Genomic DNA, 25213 nt, shown 5'->3' on the forward strand with positions numbered 1-25213 from the left:
TTCATCTACCTAACAATCATTAACAGAGCAGAAACCCCCACAATTTAAACAAAATTCCAGAGCCTCTGAATCAAACCGGGAGAATTCCCAAGTGTTGAGAAAAGGATAGAGAGACGGTGTGGAGGGAGGTGAGAGAAGAGGCAGTTCTGGGAGGGAGAAAAAAAAGGAGGGTGTGATATGAGACAACAGACAGGAGTAGATAAATGAAATCTGGTATTTACTATTTCAGATAGTAAAACTGAAATGAAGGAAAGAATACATAAGAATAAAACAAAAGCTCCAGATACACACAAGATAAGCTGGAAAGCTATTTTTTAAAGGACAATATTTTCCATATGTAAATTATTTGTAAATTTGCCACAGAGTTTTAACAAATTTGCAACAGCGTGTAACCCGGAGTTGCTGCAGCTACTGGGGGCCTTGCCGATAATCCATGTGGTGTTATGTGCATTCACACGAGAAGATTTGCTTTTCTCTTGAAAAAGCTGCAAATGCAACCTCAGAAGGCAGATGGTTCTAAAGTTGATCTCCAACATCTTTCTGTCTCTGGTCTTCTTCAAACTATTGGCAGCTATTCCCCCATCTCTAGCACAGGCTTTGCAAAAAGCTCATAGCTGCCATTTCACAATCCGGCAGACTTTTGTTTTGCATTCAGGTGTTTGGTAAACAAAGAAAGATTCCCATGTGTGCGAGAACTTGGAGACATGGCAGAATTTGATAATCAAATCCACCTCTCAACCCTCTGAGCAGGGATCTAAACCTTACATTTTTCCATTTTAATAAGGTAAGGTGGGGAAGGAGATGGGGAAAAGATAACTTGAGCCTCCACAGAGAGTTCCAGATCTGTGAATGCAGAGTACCCGCAGGCCTGCAACCTCTATAGGGAATTTGACAATTACTTCTATACATTCTCGGGTCTTTGAGCTTTTTTTGTGTTTAAGATCCTAATATATGACTGTCACTAGCATTTTTCCCATAGTCACAGAATCAGAGAAAAGTCTTTAGTGAATCAGACCTTTTATTCGCAGTCATTCTCTCTTTTGTTCTTCATTTGATTTTTTTTTTTTAATTATGAGCTTTAGGTACCACTGTTGGGGTTTTTTTGTGTTTATGACTGCGGCCCCTCTTTTGTCTATTTAAATGTGTGATAGAGTCTACTGGCCATACTACAGGAAGGAGCAGTAAGCATGCAGGTGCAGCCTGTGACTAAAAGCTTATGTGTACCTTACAAATGAAGCTGAATATAAGAAAGAAAAAATCAAGAGCCCCTGGGTGGAGTTTGGGGAAAGTGGGTGACCCAGCACCACTCCACTCACAGTCCTTCCTGGATGCACCCAGTGACCTACAAAAGAGTGGAGCCTGCAACCAGAGAAGAGGTAAGGAAAGAGCAGGCCAGAAGAAACAAGCAGAGGAAGAGATGGAGGTGGGGGAACATGAGAGGTAGAATACAAGGTTCCAGTGCTAGGTGTAGCACACAGCTTAACACGTAATTGGACGCCCATCCCTAGTCCCGTTCCTCCCCGATGCAATACGGGGATTAGCACATCCAATCAAGCGCATAGCTAATAGCGCTCATCACATGCAAATTCCATTTGATGAGGCTGTTAGGTAATACACTGCTATGCCAAAAATTGCCACACGGCCAAGGCACCCATTTTAATGAGGCAAATTTAATGCCTGCCAGGGGGCTGGCGGTAAGGTATGCCACACATCAAGGGTTCACTTAAAAAAGACAAAATCCTGCTTTCTGTGATTCCTCCTACTAGTACCGAGGAGGAACCACAGAAAGTGGAATTATGTAAAAAAAAAAATCACAAAAATTTCTGGGCGCCCAATATACACACACAGTATACACGGTCCAGAATGGGTATATTGTGCCCACACTGACAGCCACCTTTTCTGGGTGCCGATGCCAAAGAGGCGATAGGGACGCACAATTTCCTCTAGCACCTCCTTTTTACCACGGCAGCTCATTTTAATATTAAATTGCGTGCCCGGGAGAGGTGGAGGGGCGTGCATTAGAGGAGCAGTCACTCAATCATGAGCACCTGTTTTACACGCACCGATATTGCATCGGCCTGCAAGAGAGAAAAGAGGTTGTACCCACCTCATTCATCTCTTGATGTGTAATACAGAGTTGGAACCTTGTATGCTAACTGGAATAATTAATGTAAAATTCCTTCTCTTCCCCAAAATACAGCAGTTAACTGTGTGGTTTCCAGATTCTTTACCAACAAAATGGAATCAGACCAAAAAAAAAAACCCACAGGATTTTATTACCCCTTGGAGGAATAAAACCTAAAAGTGAGAGCTGTCTTCCACTCAGGGGAAACTCTGCACTCCTTCAGACTTGCTTTCCTCTCCTTACTCTCCAAAAATATGGGGGAAAGCCTGCAGTTTCTGCCCTAGCACACACAGTGCCTTACTACCAGGCGAACTACATGATAGCCTGGTGGTAAGGCTGACACGGTGGAGGGGCAGCAAACATTCAGGCCGATCAATAAAGCCGCACAGAAAACAGGCACCCAGTGTTGAGTGTCCGCTTTCCTAACACGCGCCCAGCCACCTCTCCTGGGCGCGCGATAGAATATTTACCTGAGAAGTTGCGCTACCAAGGAGGTGCTAGGGACAAATGTGGACCCCCCTACTGCCTCCTTGGCAGCGGGCGCCCAGGAGAGGTGGTTGTCAGGGGTTAGAAAACGGACACTCAATTTTACAAGCGTCCCTTTTCCTAACCTGACCACTGGCACACGTTTTGTTTTTTTTTAAACATTTGTTTCCTCCGAATTAATATCGCCATGATATTAAGTTGGAGGATGTATAGAAAAGCAGCATTTTCTGCTTTTCTGTACACTTTTTTTGGGCTGCTCTGGGCAGGCGTTAATTTCCAAGCATAAAAATATGCGAATGGGGCATACATTTTTTTTTTTTTGGATCTGGGGCAAATAACTAATAGCGCTCCTCAATATGCATTTGCATGTGATGAGCGCTATTAGTTTCATCGGGGGGGGGGGGGGGGGTTGGATACACGTTTTAGATGCTCGAATCCCCTTATTGCATAAGGGGTTGTGGATGCGCATCCAAAACCCACGTCCAACCAAGAGTTAAACGGCACTCAGCTGAGCGCACTGTATTGCATCGGCCTGAATGTGTTACTGCTGGAGCCTAGCCAGCAGCAGATAAAGAGCAGGGTGGCTGGTGGGGATCCCCAGGTCCTGCCAGCCAAAGAGAGAGAGGTGCCACAGGGCGGAGCAGCATAGTTGGCAGGGTTCCCCAGGCCCTGCCAACCAGTCGGGTGGAGCAGCAAGAGCCTGTGCTGTGGCTCCCCACGGCTCTACCTCCTCCTCCTCAATGGTGGCACTGCAATCAAGTCCAAAACTCACAGGCTAATGGCAGCATTTCCTGATGCTGATTTCATGAGGCACGAGAAGGTGCTGCCGCCAGCCCATAAATTTTGACCATGTAGTGCCAGCACTGAGGAAGAGGTAGAGCGGTGGGAAGCTACAGCGCAGGTTCCTGGTACTCAGCTAACTGCGTTGGACGCGGCTTGCATTTGCATGCCATTTTAATACAGTATCGAGCGGTAGGTGAGCCGGACTGTGCGTGCGGCAAACGCGGGTGCGCCCAGCACTAACGCACCTCTTCCTACCGCTCCTTACTGTATCGGCCTGCATAAGATTGGAAAGGAGGGAGAGAAGCAGCCAGGGGCTAGCTGCCTGCTGAGGAAAGGAAAAGGGGAATGGGATAGGCGGGGGGGATGGATACTGGAAAAAAAAAAAAAAAAGAAGAGACAATGGGCAGATGCTGAGGGAAAGATGGGGTGGATGCTGGGGAGGGAGAAGAGGCACGAGGAATGGATGGAGGTGGGGAGAAGGTATACTGCTAGAAGGGGAGAGAGGGGAGATGCTCAGGAGAAAGGGGGGGGGGGGGGGTTATGGAGTACTGCTATCAAAGGAGGAAGTGCTGTACCTGAGCTGCCACCACCCATAAGAGGGTGCTGGAGCTACTAAACTGAATATTCACTAGGGCGTTTCTTCCCCTAGTCTATAACATTACTAAAATCCATCCCTTCCTTTCTGATCATGCTACTAAAACGTTCATCTATTCCTTTATCTCCCACTGAAACTTGTTCTTTCTGGGCCTCCCATTGAACCATCTTTCCTTGCTAAAAGCTATTCAAAATTCAGCAGCACAACTTCAGCATCACTATGATCATGTAACCCTTCTCACGTTCTTACATTGGCTCCCTCTCCACTTCTGCATGCAGTTCAAACCTCTCTTACTCTTCAACAGATGCATTCAATCTGCAGCTCCCATTGTCTATCTTCTCTCTCCATACACCCTTCTTCTTGAAGGCTGTTTTTTGGGCGAGTTGCTCTTATCTATGCCCTTCTCCTTCACAGCCAACTCCCAACTCTGTGCTTTCCACTTTGCTGTGTGGTATGTTTGGAACAGACTTCCCGAGTCGGTGTGTCATGCTCCCTCTCTGGCCCTAACCGAATCCTGTCTAAAGACACACCTTTGTGAGACTGCTTTTACATCTTAACCACTTCGCTATAATAAATACATGCCCCTATAAACTCTTGTTTGTCATGCAAGTTTGACTTGACAAGAATGTAAGCTACATGGAGCAGGGACTATCTCTTAAATGTATCTGTGCAGTGTTGCATACATCTGGTAGTGCTTTAGAAATGGTATTAAAAATGGCTCCCCCTCCCCAGAGAATGTGCAGACAGATCCACTCCCAGGTGTGGTGAAAGCGCTGCTTAGGAGAGTCAGTTCTGATTAGAGGGGGTTTACCTTGGATAAATTACACTGTTTCCGTCATCCTGTGTGTCAGATTCCAGTCATATCCCACATCCTTGTTTCAGTTTTTTTGTGCCACATTTTATTCACCCAACCAGAACGAGAGGATAGATAAGAACTTTTTAAAACCTGTTTTATTGGTATGAAGATCTTCAAGTATCAAGAATGTCTCTATAAAATCATTAGAAGTCTGTTGTGTCTTAATGTAAGGTGACCAGATAGCAGCATATCATAAAGTAGGGATATGCATTTGTTGGGTATTCGTTTCATTCATTTTGTGGATATGCACTTACCTTACATATTTATAGTACGCGCATAAGAATGGATCCTACACACATATGTAATTGAGTTACGTGCATATCATCTGTTCTTACGTGTATATTATAAATCCACAAGGTATGCACATCCCCATGAAACAAATGACCCAACAAATGCACATCCCTATCATAAAGCAGTGTTTCTCAGCCTATTCAAGCTCAAGACACACCTACATTAACAAAAATGTTGTGTGGCACATCAGCCCCCACAGGGCAAGCAATGTGGACATGGAAGGAGCTCATGTGCAAAAGAAGAGCCTTAGCAAAAAAAGTCTCACCAGTCTCGGTTCCAAATCTTAAAAGAAAGAAAGAGAGGGGGGAAGCCTCACATTAATGCCAAAAGATCTTCTTTCAAAAATTGGAAGAAGGATCCAACAGAAGAAAATAGGATAATGCATAAGCGTTGGCAAGTTAAATGATAAGACAGGCAAAGAGAGAATTTGAAAAGAAGTTGGCCATAGAGGCAAAAACTCACAGAAGAACTTTTTAAAATATATCCAAAGCAGAAAGTCAGCGAAGAAGTCAGTAGGACCGTTAGATGATCGAGGGGTTAAAGGGACACTTAGAGAAGATAAGGCCATAGCGGAAAGATTAAATGATTTCTTTGCTTCGGTGTTTACTAAAGCGTATGTTGGGGAGATACCCGTTCCGGAGAAGGTTTTCATGGGTAATGATTCAGATGGACTGAACCAAATCAAGGTGAACCTAGAAGATGTGGTAGGCCTGATTGATAAACTGAAGAGTAGTAAATCACCTGGACTGGATGGTATACACCCCAGGGTTTTGAAGGAACTCAAAAATGAAATTTCAGACCTATTGGTAAAAACTTGTAACCTATCATTAAAATCATCCATTGTACCTGAAGACTGGAGAGTGGCTAATGTAACCCCGATATTTAAAAAGGGCTCCAGGGGCGATCAGGAAAACTACAGACCGGTTAGCCTGACTTCAGTGCCAGGAAAAATAGTGGAAAGTTTTCTAAGCATCAAAATCACAGAACATATAGAAAGACATGGTTTAATGGAACAAAGTCAGCATGGCTTTACCCAAGGCAAGTCTTGCCTCACAAATCTGCTTCACTTTTTTGAAGGAGTTAATAAACATGTGGATAAAGGTGAACCGGTAGATGTAGTGTACTTGGATTTTCAGAAGGCGTTTGATAAAGTTCCTCATGAGAGACTTCTACGAAAAGTAAAAAGTCATGGTATAGGTGGCGATGTCCTTTTGTGGATTACAAACTGGCTAAAAGACAGGAAACAGAGAGTAGGATTAAATGGACAATTTTCTCAGTGGAAGGGAGTGGACAGTGGAGTGCCTGAGGGATCTGTATTGGGACCCTTACTTTTCAATATATTTATAAATGATCTGGAAAGAAATATGACGAGTGAGGTAATCAAATTTGCAGATGATACAAAATTGTTCAGAGTAGTTAAATCACAAGCAGAATGTGATAAATTGAAGTAAGATCTTGAGTAAGACCTTGTGAGACTGGAAAATTGGGCATGGAAATTGCAGATGAAATTTAATGTGGATAAGTGCAAGGTGATGCATATAGGGAAAAATAACCCATGCTATAGTTACACAATGTTAGGTTCCATATTAGGTGCTACCATCCAAGAAAGAGATCTAAGCGTCATAGTGGATAACACATTGAAATCGTCGGTTCAGTGTGCTGCGGCAGTCAAAAAAGCAAACAAAATGTTGGGAATTATTAGGAAGGGAATGGTGAATAAAACGGAAAATGACATAATGCCTCTGTGTCGCTCCATGGTGAGACCCCCATCTTGAATACTGTGTACAATTCTGGTCGCTGCATCTCAAAAAAGATATAATTGCGATGGAGAAGGTACAGAGAAGGGCGGCCAAAATGATAAGGGGAATGGAACAGCGAGGTTAGGACTTTTCAGCTTGGAGAAGAGATGGTTGAGGGGGGATATGATAAAGGTGTTTAAAATCATGAGAGGTCTAGAATGGGTAGCTGTGAATCGGTTATTTAGTCTTTCAGATAATAGAAAGACTAGGGGGCACTCCATGAAGTTAGCATGTGGCACATTTAAAACTAATCGGAGAAAGTTCTTCTTCACTCAACACACAATTAAACTCTGTAATTTGTTGCCAGAGGACGTGGTTAGTTCAGTTAGCATAGCTGTGTTTAAAAAAGGATTGGATAAGTTCTTGGAGGAGAAGTCCATTACCTGCTATTAATTAAGTTGACTTAGAAAATAGCCACTGCTATTACTAGCAACGGTAACATGGAATAGACTTAGTTTTTGGGTACTTGCCAGGTTCTTATGGCCTAGATTGGCCACTGTTGGAAACAGGATGCTGGGCGTGATGGACCCTTGGTCTGACCCAGTATGGCATGTTCTTATGATGGGCCAGTACTCTCTATATAACAGTAGCAGAAGAAGGGAGAAGTTGGTATGATGCTGGCAACCAGCTCATGGGCCGATGCAATAAAGTGTGCCCAGCCTAGCACACAGGTTTATGCGCAGTTGGATGTGTGTTTTGGATGCGCTAGACTATCGCCCGATGCAATAAGAAGATTAGCGCATCTAAAACGTGCTCCCAAATAAACACGTAACCAATAGTGCTCTTCACATGTAAATTCCATGTAAATGAGGCTATTAGCTATTAACCCCCAATGCAGAAAATCGCTGGGCACCCAATGCACACTTTTTAACACGGCAAATTTAAACAACAGCCCCAGAAGTGGCATAAAGTCAATCTGCAAGTCAAGGGCTCAGAAGAAACTAAATAAATACTGTCCTCTGAGGTTCCTCCTAATAGTATTGTTGTGATACTTAAATCTACTCCTTGCCGTCTTTAAGAATAATGAGATAATGTAATGGCTTGATGAAAAAAAACAAAATCTGGACACGTAATATACACGCTTCAGGCCGATTTTGCCCCTTGCTATTGTGTGTGTGTCTCTACTGTGCGTGTATATTGGACGAAATCGACCTGAAGTGGGATAAAACGGATGATCGTATTGAGCATCCGTTGCAATTATACACACACACAGCCTCATCCCCTGGGTGCCCAATGCATTTGAGTGCTAGGGGATGCACAACTCTTCCCTAGCGTGTCCTTTTTAATGCAGCAGCTCATTTAAACATTGCATCGGCACGTTAATTTAGTTAACTCGGCTGCTGCACATGGCTACCAGAGAGCTCCTCCCAACACTCAGAATGAGCCCGATCCAGGGCTCAGGATACACTCGCCCTGTCTCCCTCAGCCTGGGGATAAGACAGAGGCTGGAAGGAGGAAGATCAGGAGGTGCTGTGCGCACTGCATATTCTACACAAAGTGGGGCCCATTTATCCCTGCCCTGCATGCTGCCCATTGATTGCCACCATATTCCAGGGCTCCTGCTGTAGCTAGGAGGAAGAAGCAGCATGCATGATTACACATGTTCTCAGATTGGTGACTCCTTTGGCTGTGAAGTGCTGAGAACAGGGCCCAGATTCTGGCCTGGATCTGAGCATCAGGCAGCGGTGACTTCCATGGCACACCTGACCGGGTCTGAAGGAACATTAAGTGTGCCATGGCCCCGCTGGCTGGCAAACAGCGTCATAAAGGACAGGCTGAGCCAGGCCTGGTTCCCCCCCCCCCCCCTCCAGTGCATCTAATGGACTCGTAGTTGCTGCTTTAGTAAAGAAGTGGGAACTAAATTGTTACAGTACTATGATGGCACACGAGTAATTTGTAATCTATACCACCCATATTTCTCTTTATCGTGCCCTTCTGTAAACCGTTGTGATGGTATTTAACTTAACGACGGTATAGAAAATTTTTTTAAATAAATAAATAAACTACAAGTCCAAAGATGCAATAAGGATAAAACCAGAACCGGCTCAGCCTGTCCTGCCTTACGACATGACTGAGAGCAGAGGGCCTGATTCCTGTTAGAGATATGAAAAAAGGAAACTTAATTTTGCAAATCGGTGCAAAAAGTCAATAGAATTTGCAGACTTAGCAAATACATTCTTTGAAGACAGGGAGGCTAGTTTTCAAAGCCATTTCCAGGGTAAAGTGCTTTACCCACAGAGATGGGCTGTTAAAAATTTACCCTCCCTGAGAGAAGTGACATGTGCAGGGGCCTCTGTATACCTAAATTTGCTCATCTTGATGAGAGGCATTCCTGGGGGCGGAGTTGATAAGGGCATCCCTGGGGGCGGAGTTGGGGAGGGCATCTCTGGGGGTGGAGTTGGCGAGGGGTTTGCATTTACTCGCATACTTTAGAATTTTCAGCAGTATATGCAGGTTTTCCCTGTGCAAAGTACCCGCACAGATGAGCAGGCGTAAACGTGTGCTGGCAATTTTCCTGGGATGACTGCCAAAGCAAACTTCTGCACATACTTTCACTGTGAAACTGAGTATAAAGTCCATGGGTAAAAAAAAAAACTACCGACAGATTTTACACCAATGTGGGCAGTCTTAAAGTTACCCCCATAATGGGAAAAACCTCACATAAAGACAACTTTTTACCTGTTTAAAAAAAAAAAAAGTGAGAAGTTTGCAGAAATGGTAGTTTTTATGCATCTTCCCAAAATCTAAAGGTGAGAATGGAAATTTTTCTCAGAGGTTGAAAAATCCTGCGATTTTACTTGTTCCTCCAATCTTTTATAAGGCCCCTTTCCCTTAAAGCTGGATGAATCCATTGCCCTACATTAGGGGAAAGGTAAGATGGGATAGCGAGTCGTCCACTGTAGGACATGTACCGGGAACCTCGAGAGACTTCTGCTGAAATGCCTCGTGCTAGAAGAATTATGAAGCAGAGTGGGATGTCAGAAAACCGCCTTCGGTGCAGGACCCTCTACCAGATACAGCCCTAGACCGCAGGACTGGTGCCAGAAAGGGGGTGCCTGTAATCCATTTAACCAGTACCATGGGATGTACGAGTGCCCATCTGGCGCTCACAGCTGTGACAAGCCCTGCCTTTTGGCATGGTGACCATACAAATAGAACGCTGCTGGGCTGGACACTGGTGAAATCTTTTCCTGCCCTAGGGAAAAAGACCGGTCTTCCGTTTCCATTTCATCCTACTACACTAGTTATACACCCCTACCAGTAGATGGAGGCAGAGCACACTGATTATTTTTTCCCGTGACATCACGCTGCTATGCATAGGCGCTGCGGCACAGGAAGAATCCGGTACCCTTTTCTGATTATTGCCTCTGATTTTGTATCCTTTTGCCCAGTGTCTTTCTTCTTATCGAAGGCCTTGGCGCCATTTCTTGTCAATCAGTCTGTTACTCTTCCAGCTTTCTCGAGGTCTGAGTGTCGGGGCTAAATCGAGTCTTTCTGATTTCTGGATGCGCGCAGGGTCCTCCTCTGGTATCTTGAGGTCTCTAATTGGTTCCGTAGATCTGACAGATCGTTCGTGCTCTTTGGGGGGTGGGGGCCTCATAAGGGTGAAGAGGCCTCCAAGGGTACGATTGCGCCGTAGATTAGGACCACCTTAGCTTTAGCGTATTTGCTGAATGGGTGTTTGGCCCCCTCCTGAATTAAATTGGGCTCGTTCTATGGGGGGGCGCAGTCTTCTTCCTGGATGGAGGAGATAGCAATTGCATCAGAAGATATTTGCAAGGCAGCTTTCTTGGCCTTGTTTGCCTTGCTTTTAGGTGCGTTATCACTCAAGTCATCTCTGCTAAAGGGGACTCCGCCTTAGAGGCTAGCGTTCTTATAGGGAGGGGCCCTAACTTCCACCCTCCCTAAGAAGTGGGGCTTTGGTAAGCAGGACGAAATGCAGGCATTCACTTGTACCTGTTCATTTTCTTTTCCATGAGTCCTGCTATTCCAGGACCCTCGTGGAGCTCACTTCTCTGTAGGTTTTATGTATTTCACAGTCTACTCGGTGCAGTTCCACCATGTTATATAGTTTCCCGTCCTGTTCCTTTGATTTTAGCAGTCCTGGGTCAGGCAGGCTATTAACAGAATTTTATTCTGTACGTTATCTCCTATCTATTTGTGTCACTGCTTTGCCATTATTATTTTTATTGCACTTTTAGGGACTTCAGAACAGATCACATTCAGGTACCGTAAATATTTCCCTATCCTCAGAGAGCTGACAGTTTAAAGGCCTCATTTACGAAGCATTTTCTCATGGACACAGACGTTTGTACTGGAGACAATAGAAAGTAAGGCATAAGGCCATTTGTGGGCCACTGCTCTAACCCCAAGGCTACTCCTCCACTTGGGGATCCCGGAGACTTCCTGTGGCTGCACCACCTGTACCCAGTGGCATGATGTCACTGGAGAAGCAGCGTGCTCTGCCTCCATCTGCTGGTAGGAGGCCATAACCCACCTGTTTGGACTGGGCTGCTGGAGCAGGACTCATGGCAAGAAAATCAACAGGTAAGAATTTCTCCATTTTGGAACCTGCTACCCCAAATTTTAAAGTAACCTCGTCAGGAGGTCTGCATCTCTCATACAGAGGACTCACCGAAACCCTGATTGTGGGTCCAGTGGCTCAGTGTTGGCGACTGCGCACTGACCAGGTCTGCTGTAAGGGGTAAGGCTAGACTGGGGACCCACACCAACACTGTCCTTTGGCAGAAGTGAGTTCCTATATGGCCACATCTTCCAAAGAGGGCTGCGTGATCAGGGTGGACCCCCCCCCCCCCCCTCCCCCAGCCAGGTGCATCAACAGAAGGTCCTCCCCCCACCTAAGCACAATGCAGCCCAGTGATGGTCCTGGCACCGTCATGTGAAGGGGCCTGGGTTCAATCCCAGCTCAGGTCGTCCTCTTCTTGGGTTGGCCAGGTCTGGGGATGCCGCAGAGGCAGCACTCACAACCCCCAGGGGAATCAGTTATCATACAGTGACACTTGGTGACTAGGATTAGGGCCCATGATTACAGAATTCTGAAAGAGGTCCTGGTGCATGCCCCTCCCTTCCCCCGCCCCTGTTGAGGACTCTCACTCTGCTGACTGGGCTAGTTGGGAGGAGATGTAAAATGTGGGGGGGGGGGGGGGGGGAAATCTCGGGAATGATGGCTCATGGTGCCAGATCCCACCACTGGCTCCAACTGAGCTAGAGGCTGAAAAGGAGTCAGAGGGAACTACCAGCCAAAAAAAAACAAACTGAATAAATATACTGCTGTGTGTAAGTATAAGAGTCTACCTCAGATAAAGGAAAGCTAGGAGAACACCAGCGCAAGACCTGTTTGCAGTGATTGTGGATTCTCTGCTATTGTAGGTGCCTTCATGACTCATGCCTCCTCCGCCCCTATAACTGGGTCAGGGGATGGCAATCATTATTTTTGGTAACTCTCGCTAACAAGAAAGCACTTTTTTTGTGGTGTTAACAGGGCTGGCGCGTCCACTAGGGGAAACTAGGCGGTCGCCTAAGGTGTCAACCAGCAGGGAGTGGCAAAGAGCAGCTATGTGGGGCCGTGAGCAGAGCCCATCTCACTCGTGGCCGAGAGAAGCCTCAGCAACCACGAGCGGCGCCCATCCTGCTAGCGGCCGAGACAAGACTCGGCAGGCTGTGAGCGGCACCCATCCCGCTTGCAGCCAAGAGAAGCAGACTTGACAGGCCGCAAGCGTGTGTGTGTGTGTATGAGATAGAGAGAGAGAGCCAGGGTGAGGGAGTGAGAGTGCATGTGAGAAAGGGAACCTGTGTAAGGGTGTGTGTGTGTGCCATAGAGAGAGGAAACCTGTGTGAAAGGAGGGGTGCAGAAGACAAGAGAGAGTCTGTATGATGGGGTATATGAGAGAGGGAGCCTTTATGAAGGAATGTGTGTGTGGGTGAGAGGGAGCTTGTATGAGTGTGTGTGGGTGAGAGAGATTGTGTAGGATAGAGCGATGGTGTTAGTGAGAGGGAAGGAACCTGTGTAAGGGTACATCTGTGAATAAGACAAGGAACCTAAGTGTGTGTGAGAGAAGGGGCCTGTCTGAGTGAATAAGGGCATATACATGTGAGGGAGAGGGTGTGAGAGCGAGATAGCATATTTGTGTGTGTATGTGTGTGTGTGACTATGTCCAGAGAGTTATGTGTGGGAGAGCCTGCATTATGTGTGGGAGAGCCTGCGTGACCTTGTGTGTGAGAAAGAACACACATGTATAATTATGTGTGTATATATGAGAGACTGGAGAAGGTTTGTGCACATAACCTCCACTCCCCACCCCATCAGCTAATCCCGACAATCCTAGGGCATCAGGAAATCAAAAGTTCCCAGGTAGTTTTGTTAGTTTTAATCACTGGGTGTTAACATTTGATGGGCGCGTACTGCTTTTCAATTTTTGTTCTGGAGCTGGAACCTTTTATTTTGAAGTTTTACTTATTGGATGTCACTCTTTTTGTCTGTTATTTTGAAATGTTCCTTTTACTGGGATGGTTTTACTATTATTGATGTTTTATATTTCTTCATTTTATTGTTGCTTGTGTGTTTGGGCTGGGGAGGCTGGGGCCTGGACCTGGGGGGGGGGGGGGGCGTCTAATACCCTTGCACAGGCCCTGGGGGTTAAGGCTTTGTGAGGTGCTCCTGACCCAACGTTTCTCCCAGTTTCGCATTTGCCCTTCGGTTCCCCTTTTTGCACGCATGTTCAATTATTGGGGGGAAAGAGGAAGGGAAAGCCGGAGCGCCTGGCACCAACTCCCACAGCAAATCAAAGGCACACCAGAATCCTAATTGTACAAGGCCACAGACACTAAACACATTCAACAAAGGGAGAGAACTCAAGAGATAAAACGCTGCAGGGAATTCTTTTCAGAGAAGTTAGGGGGTTTTTTTTTTCTTTTTCTGTTTGATCTGCTGCCAACTGGTTTAGCTGATACAAAGCTGGATGGGAGGTTTAGCTGGCGAATGCGTTTCCCTTTTACCTGGCTCCCTATGGACGGGCATCAGCTGCTGGGAGTGCTGGGTACGGGCCGCTACCAGTACCACACCCGGCACTGGCTCCCCCTCCCACCCCCCAGTTTTATTTACGTTCAGACACAAATGAACGACCGTGAGATGAGCAAGAACAGAATGGAAGATTCTATTCTTTTTATGGTCATTTTATTATTTGGATTGGGATATGTATTAAATGATAATTTTTGTAAATTTCCTGGAGTCCTTGAAGTGGGGGGGGGGGATCCATAAATGTGAGAAAGAAAGGGGGGGGGAGGGGGGAGGTCCCGGTTCATGGTTCCCGATTCCAACTCTGATTCCGACTGAGCTAAAAACCCATAGGCGGGGCTGGTATCAGGCGCCCTATGGAGAACCTTGAGTCTTGCGCCTCCCCCACCCCATGACCCACTGGCTCTGAGACAGCACCCTCCCCACCCTCACCCCGCTCTCCATCTCTTCTCCTCCACCCCAGAGCATTCTCCTTTCTCTCCCCTCCACTCCATGCCTAGCATACCAGCCTCACCCAAATCTTTTTCCTCTTTCTGCAGTGCCACACCACCCTCATCTACGCAGTACCCTCTCCCATCCACCCTTCATCCATTCAGCATAGATCTCTCTCTCGCCACCCCACTGCCGGTCCTCCATCCCTCCGCACTTACAAGTATTCATTTCTCTCTCTCTATCCCCTCCTAATGTGGCAGCTCCGGGCATCCTATATTATTCAGCCATTGGTGGGATGGCGGTCCACAACAGCCCTGGGGCCTCTTCCTGTTTGGCCACAGATGGGATGGTATTTGCCAATGGTCCTGAGCCTTGCTCTGGTGAATTTTGCCATCCCCAAAGGTCTGACACTCTGAGGCCTGCCTAGTTTGCCTAATGGAAGCACTGGCCCCGCCCAAAGGCGCAGGTGAAAACTGCTGGGTCACAAAAATGAAGGTAATAATGTACTAACCCACACACCGGATTTAACTTGTGCCTCTATGCCCCCATGTTCTAGTGCAGGATCCCCAAACTGTGGCCCAAGGGCCAGATGCAGCCCTTGGTGGAATGTCATCTGACCCCTGGCAGCAACGGCAGAACTGGACGTGGGACGGCAGCAGTGATAACAGCAGGAGCTTGATCTGGCCTGTAGTGGTGGGGAAGGAAGTAGGGGGGGAACACATGTGCATGAAGGGAGTAAGAGTGAACGAGAGCGCACCACACACATACAAACACCCCACCCCACCCTGCCATCCATCCACCCTCCCTACCCTCTACTTCCCCAGGTGGCAGATATTAGGGAAGGGGGGAGGCAGGGGCCAGGTTTGCTGGAGATGTGGCAGGGTTGCCAACTTTGGAGAGATCTAGAAATATTATTATTGACACTCTGCCAATTCCCTGGGAAACCTGCCTCATCCCCCCCCCCCCCCCCAACATTTCCAATCCCACTCTCCCTCAAACCCTTCTCAGCAAACAACTCTGAGGGGGCTCTCTCCCTTCCCCACCAAACTCTGAGGGGGAACCTTTCCCCTGGCCCTCTCAATGATTTGAAATGTCCTGTGTGACTCTTCTCTTGAAACATTTTGGGGATCTCAGTTCTAGTGTGAAGGCTTATTAACCTTATCCCAAGCATTGTGTGCTGGTTTGATGAGGTGTGACTCGGGCAAACTACCTGCACCATCCCAACATCACTGCATGCATCGGCTCTTAACATTCCGGGGATTCCTAGGTCCCCCCTGCACTATTCGTGAGGACTCACATAATCTTTACACCAAAATATTCCATTCTGTGCAGCCCCTGGCTGTCTAACAAGGGCTAGAGCTAGAGTGACTCACCTCCCTGCCATCCCAGCAACACAAGAGGCCCCCCTTGGCCTAGCTGAGTTTTCCTGCCCTGTTTAAAAGCACTAAGCCTACCCCCCCCCTCCTCCCATTGTTCTCTAGAGACTCCAGTTTATCACTTATCCCCCCACCCCCTTTGATCCTGTTAACAGGAGGAGATAGAGGAGGAGGGCAGTGGCAACCCTGTTAGGCAGACCCTACTGCTCCCAGTGAAACCAGGGCCCCAGAAAAAGGGCGAAGCAAGGTTGTCAGCCCATTCTTCTGTTTTAAGCAATAAAAACGTCAATGCCCCAGTGAAATAGGGTTGAAAACAGAAGCAGATGCTGTCACAAGTAGCAGAAAACTGTGAGGGGAGTGGTGGAAAAATAAAACATTCCCACCACTCCCCTTGCATATATATGGAAAAAAAAAAATGTGTTTTTTGACCCCCCAAGCTTTCCCCCTGCTCCTTTGGGTCTCCACCTCAATCACAACCAGGGCTGGGATCTGGCTCCAGGAGCCTTCATTCACAACGTATGCAGGCATTTCCCCCCTTATGTTATAAACCCTTCTCCCTCAAACCCACACAGTCTGCTCATTGCTGCAATAGTCCTTCAGGAGGGTGGGGGAGGGCATGCACCAGAGCTCCCTACAGAACTCTGCATTCATGGATTCTGAATCCAGCCACCAGGTATCGCTCTTGTGCAACGACCATTACGCCCTCCAGTCCCCACTCCGCATGTTGTGTGAATGCGGCCTTGATCAAAAAAAATGCCCAGTCTCTTCCTTCTACACTACAGAGACAGAAGTTTTACATTATTACATAGCCAGCCCTCCTATACGAGTCTTTGAAGTGATCCTACCAAGAAAGGCTGGCAGTGCTGGCGCTGTGAGCTCCCCCACAGCCGGTACTCTTGCACAGTCCCCTACAGTGATTCCTGATGGGAGAGGCTGAGACTGCAGGCGCTGTGAGCGCCCCCTCCCCAAGCCACGAGAGCGCCTGCACCATTCCCTCCAGCGCCTCCTGCGGTAAAAGGCTAGGACTGCGCAAACTGAGGCCTCCCCCAGCGCCCCTGCGCAATTCCCCAGGGTCCTCTCTGCTGGGAGGGGCCGTGCGCCCCCTCCCACAATAGAGCCGGCGCACCTGAATCATTCCCCGGCCTACAGCATCTCCTATTCCATGTACAGAGCTGTTCCTAATCATAGCTGCTGTTGCTCGCTGTATTAAAAAAAAAAAACAAAAACGACAGTGTTATATGCCCAGTGTTAAAGTTTCTTCTAAGTTCTCCTGTAACCTCACTTTTTTTCAGAACCTTTTCAATGTCCATCTCCAACCATTACACCCCTCTCTTCCTCCCCTCCCGCTTCCTGTATTTTCTGCTAATATTAATACTGGAAGGTTGTTAGGTAGAGATTAATACACGGCCCTGAAAAACTGCACTCACAGAATCCATAATCAACCTCACTTCTCGTTTCCTTTCTTCTTTAAAACACCAGTTCCTTCTTTTCGCCAGCCATGTCCTGTTTTTTTTTTGTTTTTATAAGTTTTCTGCTTCAACACTGACTTGACTCAGGGTGTCAGTTCACTGCTCCCGTATGCATGGGCAGCCAGGAAGAGAGTAAGGCGTGGCTTCCTCTTTTCCCTCCCCGTCAGTAATTCATTAACTAAGGGCAGGGCCAGAAAGCCGGGTGGATCAGCCTAGCCGCCACCTCCTTCTCTTTGGGCTATAAATTCCACCTGCCGGCTGCAAGAAAAAGTTTGTGTCCTGTAGCGGTGCAGGAGCTCCCTCCCTTGTGCAGGTCGCCTCTGAAGTCTCGTCAGCCTTTGGCTCCCCTCCAGGAACAGTACAATGAGTTACTCCAGATCAGTGTATTCTTCCAGCGGCAGCAGCTACAGACCCCTGGGCTCCAGCCAGAGCAGCATCGCCTCCCCGCGGTTCATCCCCTTCTCCAGCGCAGCCAGCGTCCATGCTGGGGCCGGTGGTTCCAGGATCTCCGTTTCCAGGGTCTCCAGCGTGGGCTCTGGTTTTGGAGGTGGCTATGGCGGAAGTAGCAGCTTCAGTGGGTTTGGAGGCGGCTATGGCGGGAGCAGCAGCTTCAGTGCGGTGGGCTCTGGTGTTGTCCACAACGAGAAGGAAACCATGCAGGACCTGAATGACCGCTTGGCCTCTTACCTGGAAAAGGTGCGCAGCCTGGAGACTGCCAACCAGAAGCTGGAAGTGCAGATCCGAGAACATGTGGAGAAGAAGGGGCCATGTGCTAGAGACTGGAGCCCGTACTTTAAGACCATGGAGGATCTGCGGAAACAGGTGTGGTACAAGACTCCATCCCCCCACTTCCCTCTTATCAATCCTCTTCCTTTTCTGTTGCCCAGTTTGGGGGGAGACCTCATTACTCAGGGCCTAGGGGTGAATGCATAATAACTTTATAAACATAGACTGCTTTACCTGCTGTAGCTCATGGTAGCTTACTGCTTTTCTTTTTCAAGCATAAGCCCCTACCTCAAAGAGCTCACAGTCTAAATGGGTACCTGAGCAACAGTGACTTGCTCAAGGTTTGTTTGAACCCAGACTTCACTGGCTCACCCAGCCTCTTGTTCTAACCACCAGGCCACTCCTTCCTCCTCAGTGTCCGTTCCCCCCCCCCAGCTCAATGAAGCCCCTAATCGGGTCTGGCTGCCTAGGTCAGACTCCAGTTTGCTGAACTGTTTTACCGCATAGAAGCAAAAGTTCCCAGAATACCAAATCTCTGCTTCTAGCAGGCTAGAGAGGGCATTCACCCAGCTCTGCCTGCTTTTGAAAGCTTGGAGACAGTTTAAGGGTAAACCGAAAAGGTGTCAAAGAGGTTTTCTATAGCATGCTGCTAGGTCAAGCCACAGGCAGAACAGTTCATATTCCGGTTCTGAATATCAGATTTCTGTCCCTCCCCCCCCCCCTTTTTTTGTTTTCCCTTTAAACTGAATTTTTGGGCAGAAGAACCCTTGAATTTCCCAAGCAGCTGCTATCCTATGTCAGTGAATGAGATCTTTTTTAAGTGGGAGAATTACATCTCCCACTTAAAAAAAAAAGAAATAAAAAGCAAGACATATATGGGCATATGTACTAAATATCTTCTGACACAAATGGGGGTGAAAAAAAACACATCTGTCTGGCCCATGGTGTGCAGAAGGTTCAGCAGAGTACAGCTTTATTTCCCATATGTTACGTGTAACGGTGGTGTTAGACTGTAGCACTCTCTTACGTATGTTAATACATAATCTCCTAAGCGGAGGCCTACCTTGTCCTGGGAGTTGTAAGGGAGCCCAGATCTAAAGCTGATCCAGCGGTCACGGCAAGAGCAGGCAGCCTGCCAGGAGACTTCATATTTCTACCTCCCAGTGTGGTAGGAGAGTGTTAAACGGATGCTTTTGCCTGCTGGGTTATGCAACCAGGAAACTAAAGGGAATGTAAAAATGGAATTCTGCCCACATTAAACTTTACTGACATCCGCTTACCTTCTGAGCAGTCAGGGGGTGTGAGAAAAGGCAGGCGTCTGTACTTGTTCTAGGAAACAAAGGGGATTAAAAGCGAGGGGCTCTAGGCCTGTACCGCTGATACCACTGGGAGGGAAGGTATGGGGCTTATGCATCTATACTGGGAAACCACTGGGAGGGGGAAGGAGTGAGGACTTGTATAGAACCCATTGGGGGGGGGGGATGGGCTTATTATACTCGGAAACCACTGGAATAATGAGAGGGTGGACATTAAAGCTTGTACCTGTATTAGGATACTACTGGAAGAGGAAGGGACACAGCCCAGTGTTTGCACTTCAGAATCACAGGAAAGGGTGAGATGCCTGAAACTAACCTGGGGAAAGGAATAGAAGCCTGTACCTCTTCTAGAATATCATGAGTACTGGGAAACCACTGGGGAAAAATACTAACTCTAGCTTCTTGGTGCAGCTACAGTCAGCTGAGGGATCTGATAGCCTAGTAAACGTTCTCCTTTTACCTATTACGATGCTGTTTCTGCCATTGAGTAGCAGCAGGCTTTGTAGATTTGTGCATGCTCCCGCAATCCTTGCCAGGAGACAGAATGCTACTTGCTACCCAAGAGAGCTTTAGACGTGTATGGGACTGAGGACTCTTTGCATCCTCTGAGTCAGTAAGGCGATCTGTGGAACTGCAGCCAACTCCCTGAATCTCCATTGTTTGCCTGATACAGGTGGTGTTTACCTTTTTTCCTAGCAAAGCACAGGTGTTACTCACCTTGGGTTATGCAGATTGCAGTTGCCTGGGAACTAATAGTTAAAATGAAGATTTAAAGGAACAGGCAACCTAGAAAGTGATGGCTAGCCCCTCCTCCCATAAACTAAAATTTTCACCCTCCTGTTCAGGAAAGATAAGCAGCTCAGACCAAAGTCTGAGACATCATCGCTGTGCATGGGTCGATCCCACCCATCTGCCATTATACATCATCTCAATGTAAACACCCCTCACTACAGAGTGAAGACACCATGCCAAGCTGTCACTTTTTTTTCTCCCTTGTAGATCTTCGATTCCACAGTAGAGAATGCCCAGTTGGTCCTGCAGATTGATAATGCTCGCCTAGCTGCTGATGACTTCAGAGTCAAGTGAGTTTCCTGCAGGAATAACGCACATGTCCCTTATCCCCCTTGTCTCCAGCCTTTGTTTATCTCTCTTCCTGCTAATTCCCTCCAGTCTCTCTAGTCCTATAAAGATGTCTATTTGACTACTCCAGATTTTTTTAAGTGGCTTTCCTCTACCTGTGCCTTTCTGAAGGGTTTGTGGGCTCTCTATATCCTTGGAGCTGGTGGGATTTTCCTTCCTAGGCCTGCTTCTCTGGAGGGTGCTTCCGGCAAGCTCCCAGAAATCGAGGGGGGGGGCCCTATCTCCTGCCAACAGCTTCCCAGTTGCTGCTGTAGCCTTCTCCCAGTCTCTTAACTGCTCTGTTTGTTTGGCACAGGTATGAGGCTGAAATGGCCATCCGCGTGTCTGTGGAGATGGACATCACTGGGCTCCGGAAAGTGATTGACGACACAAACCTGAACCGGATGAACCTGGAGAATGAGATAGAGTCCCTAAAGGAGGAGCTCATCTTCCTGAAGAAAAACCATGAGGACGTAAGCACACTTGTGGTAGTAAATAAAGGGGAACCCCATTTTCAGTATCTTTTCCTGCCTCTGTACAGGATCTGCTTTATCTGTATCATCCCAGGCAAATGTTTGGCTAAACTGCTTTTTAGAAGATTTTTTTTATCAACCCTTTACTGAGGTGAGGGAGAGTTTAGATTCCTATATAACATACTGGTCACCAGGAAAGATGCTAAGCTCTCTGCTTGCTGTGGCGTCAGACCTTTCGGATGTCCACGCGCTAGTGTTGAAACGGCAGCCAGATTAGGAAATAACTCTTCTGAGGGGGGGGGGGGGGGAGGGGGGAGAAGGGGATGCAGTTAGTCCCTCCCTCTCTCATTCTGTGTCCTCTCTCTAAGGCATTAACGTGATTCTTGGTGTCTTCATGTTTTGGTAGGAGGTGGCTAATCTGCAGGCTCAGATTGCCAGCTGTGGGCTGACGGTGGAAGTGGACGCTCCCAAAACGCACGACTTGGGCAAGATCATGGCTGACATCCGAGCACAGTATGAAGCGCTATCGCAGAAGAACAGAGAAGATGCAGAGAAATGGTACCAGGCAAAGGTAAGGGACGGCAGACCCATTTCTCTCGAACAGAGTAGACTACAGTGAGATTGATATTCAAGTACCCTCTACCACAAGGGTAGAATCACACACACTTAAGTTTTTCCATTTTAAAAAATGCTCAGGTGTTGCCATAGTTTACTGGAATCTGTTATCTAGAAAAGCTTGGTGTTAGAGAGGGGAGAGGATGTGGGGTTATCAGACATGGCTTTGTATTATCCCTGAGTGTGCTTTAAGTTTCCTCAGTAACACACTTAGGATTTTGCCACCCTTATGGCTCTGTTGGGAGTTGTCATCCCCTGCCAAGGTCGCACAGTCACCATCATACACTAGACATGCCTCTCTCCTTGTGCTCCAATGATCTTCACTCAGCCCCCTCAAAAGTGATTCTCTTTTGCTATGACTGCAGCAGGCTTGCCCCCATTTCCTCCTCTATTCACTGCACACTACCTTGGTCTGGATCAGGAATCAGAGGGCTGTTTTCTGGTGAGTGAGACTCGGCACAACTGAAAGGCAGCAGATCCTCAGCTAGCCTGCTCTCACCCTAGTGTGCCTATTGACAAATCCAGTCCTGAGTTTCCCCATAATCATAGTCACTACATCAGGGATTGTGGAAATAAACACAACCCCAGTTTGAGGACATAACAAGTAAACCCTATTGGGAATTTGGATGTCAACTGAACTTTTTCATTGTCACAGATGAACTGCACAATAGGAGTGTTCAGATTGGGATATTAAATGCTGGGATATTCTTTTTTTTCTCTCCCTCCACAATTACTATCTGTCTTCTTTCTCCAGTTAGAAGAGCACACGGTCCAGGTCACACAAGACACAGAAGCGCTACAGTCTGCCAGAACCACTGTCACTGATCTCAGTCGCACAGTGCAGTCCTTGGAGATTGAGATGGAGTCCTTGCATAACTTGGTAAGGCTGTGGTGCCAATGTTTTGCTCTTGCTGTGTAAGATTGCAGATCCCAGTGCTCATCATGGATGACCCCCGAAGTGTAACATGTTCTAATGGGATCTTTGGGGGGAGGAGTCTGCAAGAAGAATGAGAAAGCAAAATGCCTTGTATTTCCCATTATCCTATGGTACAAAAAGTGCAAAGTAACTACATCAGATGGCAATAACTCTTGTTAATCCTACCCTCAAGGAAGGGTTCACAATAAGCATAAAATTAACCCCTACTTAAGGTTCTTAGATCAAGGAATCTAGGCTTGGATTTAGGAAGAAATCTGTACATAAATTGTATTATGGCCAGTCTTGCTTTTGTCTCCTCTGGGTGAACACACAATCAAGATTCCCAACAAACCCTTAATCAGGTCCTCCAGATTAGGCACTAAGGTGGTAATCTCATTTTTGTCTATGGGGAAAACTCGATAAAACTGACTCCTTGAGATGGAAGCAGGATAAATCTGAAGTCTTGCATCTCCTGTCACTCAAATATATATTGGTACTCTATATTAGTCAGAATAGGTAAAAACAAATTCTACAAAGTTAGACGTAGGATTCTCAGATGCTGAATACAAACTTCTTTCCTTCAAAAAGTCTCTATTCTAGGACACTTTAAACAAATTTAGGGATTGGGAGTTTTTTTGTTTTTTCTTTAAGCTTGGATTAACAATTCAGACCTTGAGTCTTTTCTTTTTCTTTTATTCATTGAGACATGGAAGAAACCCCTATAGCGTGTGCCTCAAACGTCCTTCTGTCCCCTTCATCCACCATCTGAGAACCTTGCTCATGGCAGTGTTACATTGGGCTCATCTCCCATCTTTTTTTTGCCTTTTACTGTAGAAAGCTAACCTGGAGGCCACTCTAAGGGACACAGAAGCTCGCTATGCTATGGAGATAGATCACATCAACAGCATCGTCCTTCGGCTGGAAGCAGACCTGGCACAAATCCGCAATGACAGCCAGCACCAGGCTCAGGACTATGAAACCCTGTTCAACATAAAGATGAAACTGGAGGAAGAAATCAGTACCTACAGACGACTGCTGGATGGTGGAGATGACTTTAAGTGAGTATGTGCAACCCACATCCAGACCATAAAATACTCCAGAAATAGGGATTTTTTTCTTTTTTTTAAGCAGCTCTTCCTGCTACTATATATGCTGTACCAGATCTGAGTATAAAGAATGTCAGGTTTTTCCTAGCATCAAGAGCAGATGCCTGTTAGGATATTAATGCATGGAGGTCTTTTTTTTTTTTTTTTACCCCGTTTTAAGATAGGGTTGCCCTCGGCTCCGGTCCCTTGCAGAACAAAGCTATCTCCATCCCCTCTAAATTCTTCTGATTCATCTCCTGTACTATGAAGAGGCTGACCCTTTTTTTTTTTTTTATCTCTGCCCTGACTTGTGGGGTTTTTCCTCCACAGCCTACAAGATGCCCTAATTGATAGGAGCAGCAGCACCACTACACAGATGGTGAAGAAGGTCATTACCACCACACAGAAAGTCATCGATGGCAAGGTGGTTTCTGAGAGCAATGACATGCAAGTCATTAAGTCCTAATACTATTCAATCAGCAAGCCAGATACTGTGCACTAAAGCAGTTATGATTTGCTGATAGTCCAAAAGCATGACCAAGCAATTGTCGTCGTCTAAAACAAACCCATCACTTGTGACTTGACACTAATAAAGAGGTGCTGCAGAATTCTCTGGTTTTTTGTTTGATTTAAAAAAAAAGTGAGAATTTTGGAGAGTGATCTATATGTACAGTTTGTTTAGCAGCTTGCAACACTCACTATAGCTGCTTCTGATCATCTCACCAGCATAACTATATCCAAACTTCTTCAGTAGAAGTCTTGGGGTACAGTATCAATGGTCAAAATAATTCCCTCAGTAAAAGAATGTGATACAAAGCTATCTGTATCATAGCATCTCAAAACATCTGCCTGGGCTTCAGCTAAGAATCTACTTGTTAGAATTGTGCATGGCCTTGGCACCCATAAGAATCTGTGTACACTTATGGATGGTTTCTCATGAGTGTGTTCAAATGAGCTAGCAAGAACTGGCATACACAAAATGACTGAAGGCAAGCTGAAATAGCTGAAGCTGCTGAATGACTTCTGTTAAATCCACATGAGCTTTAGTTGTAAAGATGAAAGATGCACAAGCCTTAATTTATCAATTATTCAGTGTCTTCATGAATACACAATGAGTGTGCCTGGTACCCAAAAAAATTATATAGCCCAAGTTTGCCAGGGAGACCAGGGAATCTACTGTAGAAAGTCTAACAAGCTCAGCTTTTGCTCCTTCCTTCACCCCATCCAGTCCCATACAAGCACAAAACAGCATTTGCTGCTTTACTGTGTAAATGCTAGGGCAGACTTGCTAAAATGCACTATTTTTTTGTAAGATTATTCTAGCTACCCTTGCAAAAAAAAACTTTCAACATGCTAGTTATTTCTTCTAATGCATGAACCAAATGAAATGTAGTGTTGCTTCTTTCTATTTAGCAGTATGGTGTTTTCCCCACACGGGGCTACTCTCCAAATAGGGAGGGGTAGCTGAGATTTTCCTATTTACAGCCACCTCACTCACTTTGTCAAAACTCCCCTCTCCCACCCATGCCAAGATTCACTGAGCACCTAATTCTACCTGTACCACAAGGCTCATAGCATAAAGCATCACCAAACCACACCCATTTTTTAAGTTGTTTCAATCCTGTTGATTGGGGGGAGGGGGTAGGAATGCTACTATGCCCTATGAGATTGAGATGGGTGGGATGGTATCTGAGATTCTCTCTAGTGCTAAGCAG

At 46.6% G+C, this 25213-nt stretch overlaps 1 protein-coding gene across 1 annotated transcript; it reads left to right on the forward strand.

Annotated features, from left to right (window-relative positions):
* The first annotated feature begins 17484 nt into the window (after window positions 1-17484).
* On the forward strand, window positions 17485-24106 carry KRT18 (keratin 18). Its single transcript, XM_029595045.1, has 7 exons — window positions 17485-18070; window positions 20290-20372; window positions 20726-20882; window positions 21289-21453; window positions 22252-22377; window positions 23248-23471; window positions 23829-24106. The coding sequence occupies exons 1-7, from the start codon at window positions 17612-17614 to the stop codon at window positions 23962-23964; spliced, it is 1350 nt and encodes a 449-aa protein (XP_029450905.1). The 5' UTR covers window positions 17485-17611; the 3' UTR covers window positions 23965-24106.
* The last annotated feature ends 1107 nt before the right edge of the window (window positions 24107-25213 follow it).

This window comes from Rhinatrema bivittatum, chromosome 3 (genome assembly GCF_901001135.1).
Source record: "Rhinatrema bivittatum chromosome 3, aRhiBiv1.1, whole genome shotgun sequence".
NCBI lineage: Eukaryota > Metazoa > Chordata > Amphibia > Gymnophiona > Rhinatrematidae > Rhinatrema > Rhinatrema bivittatum.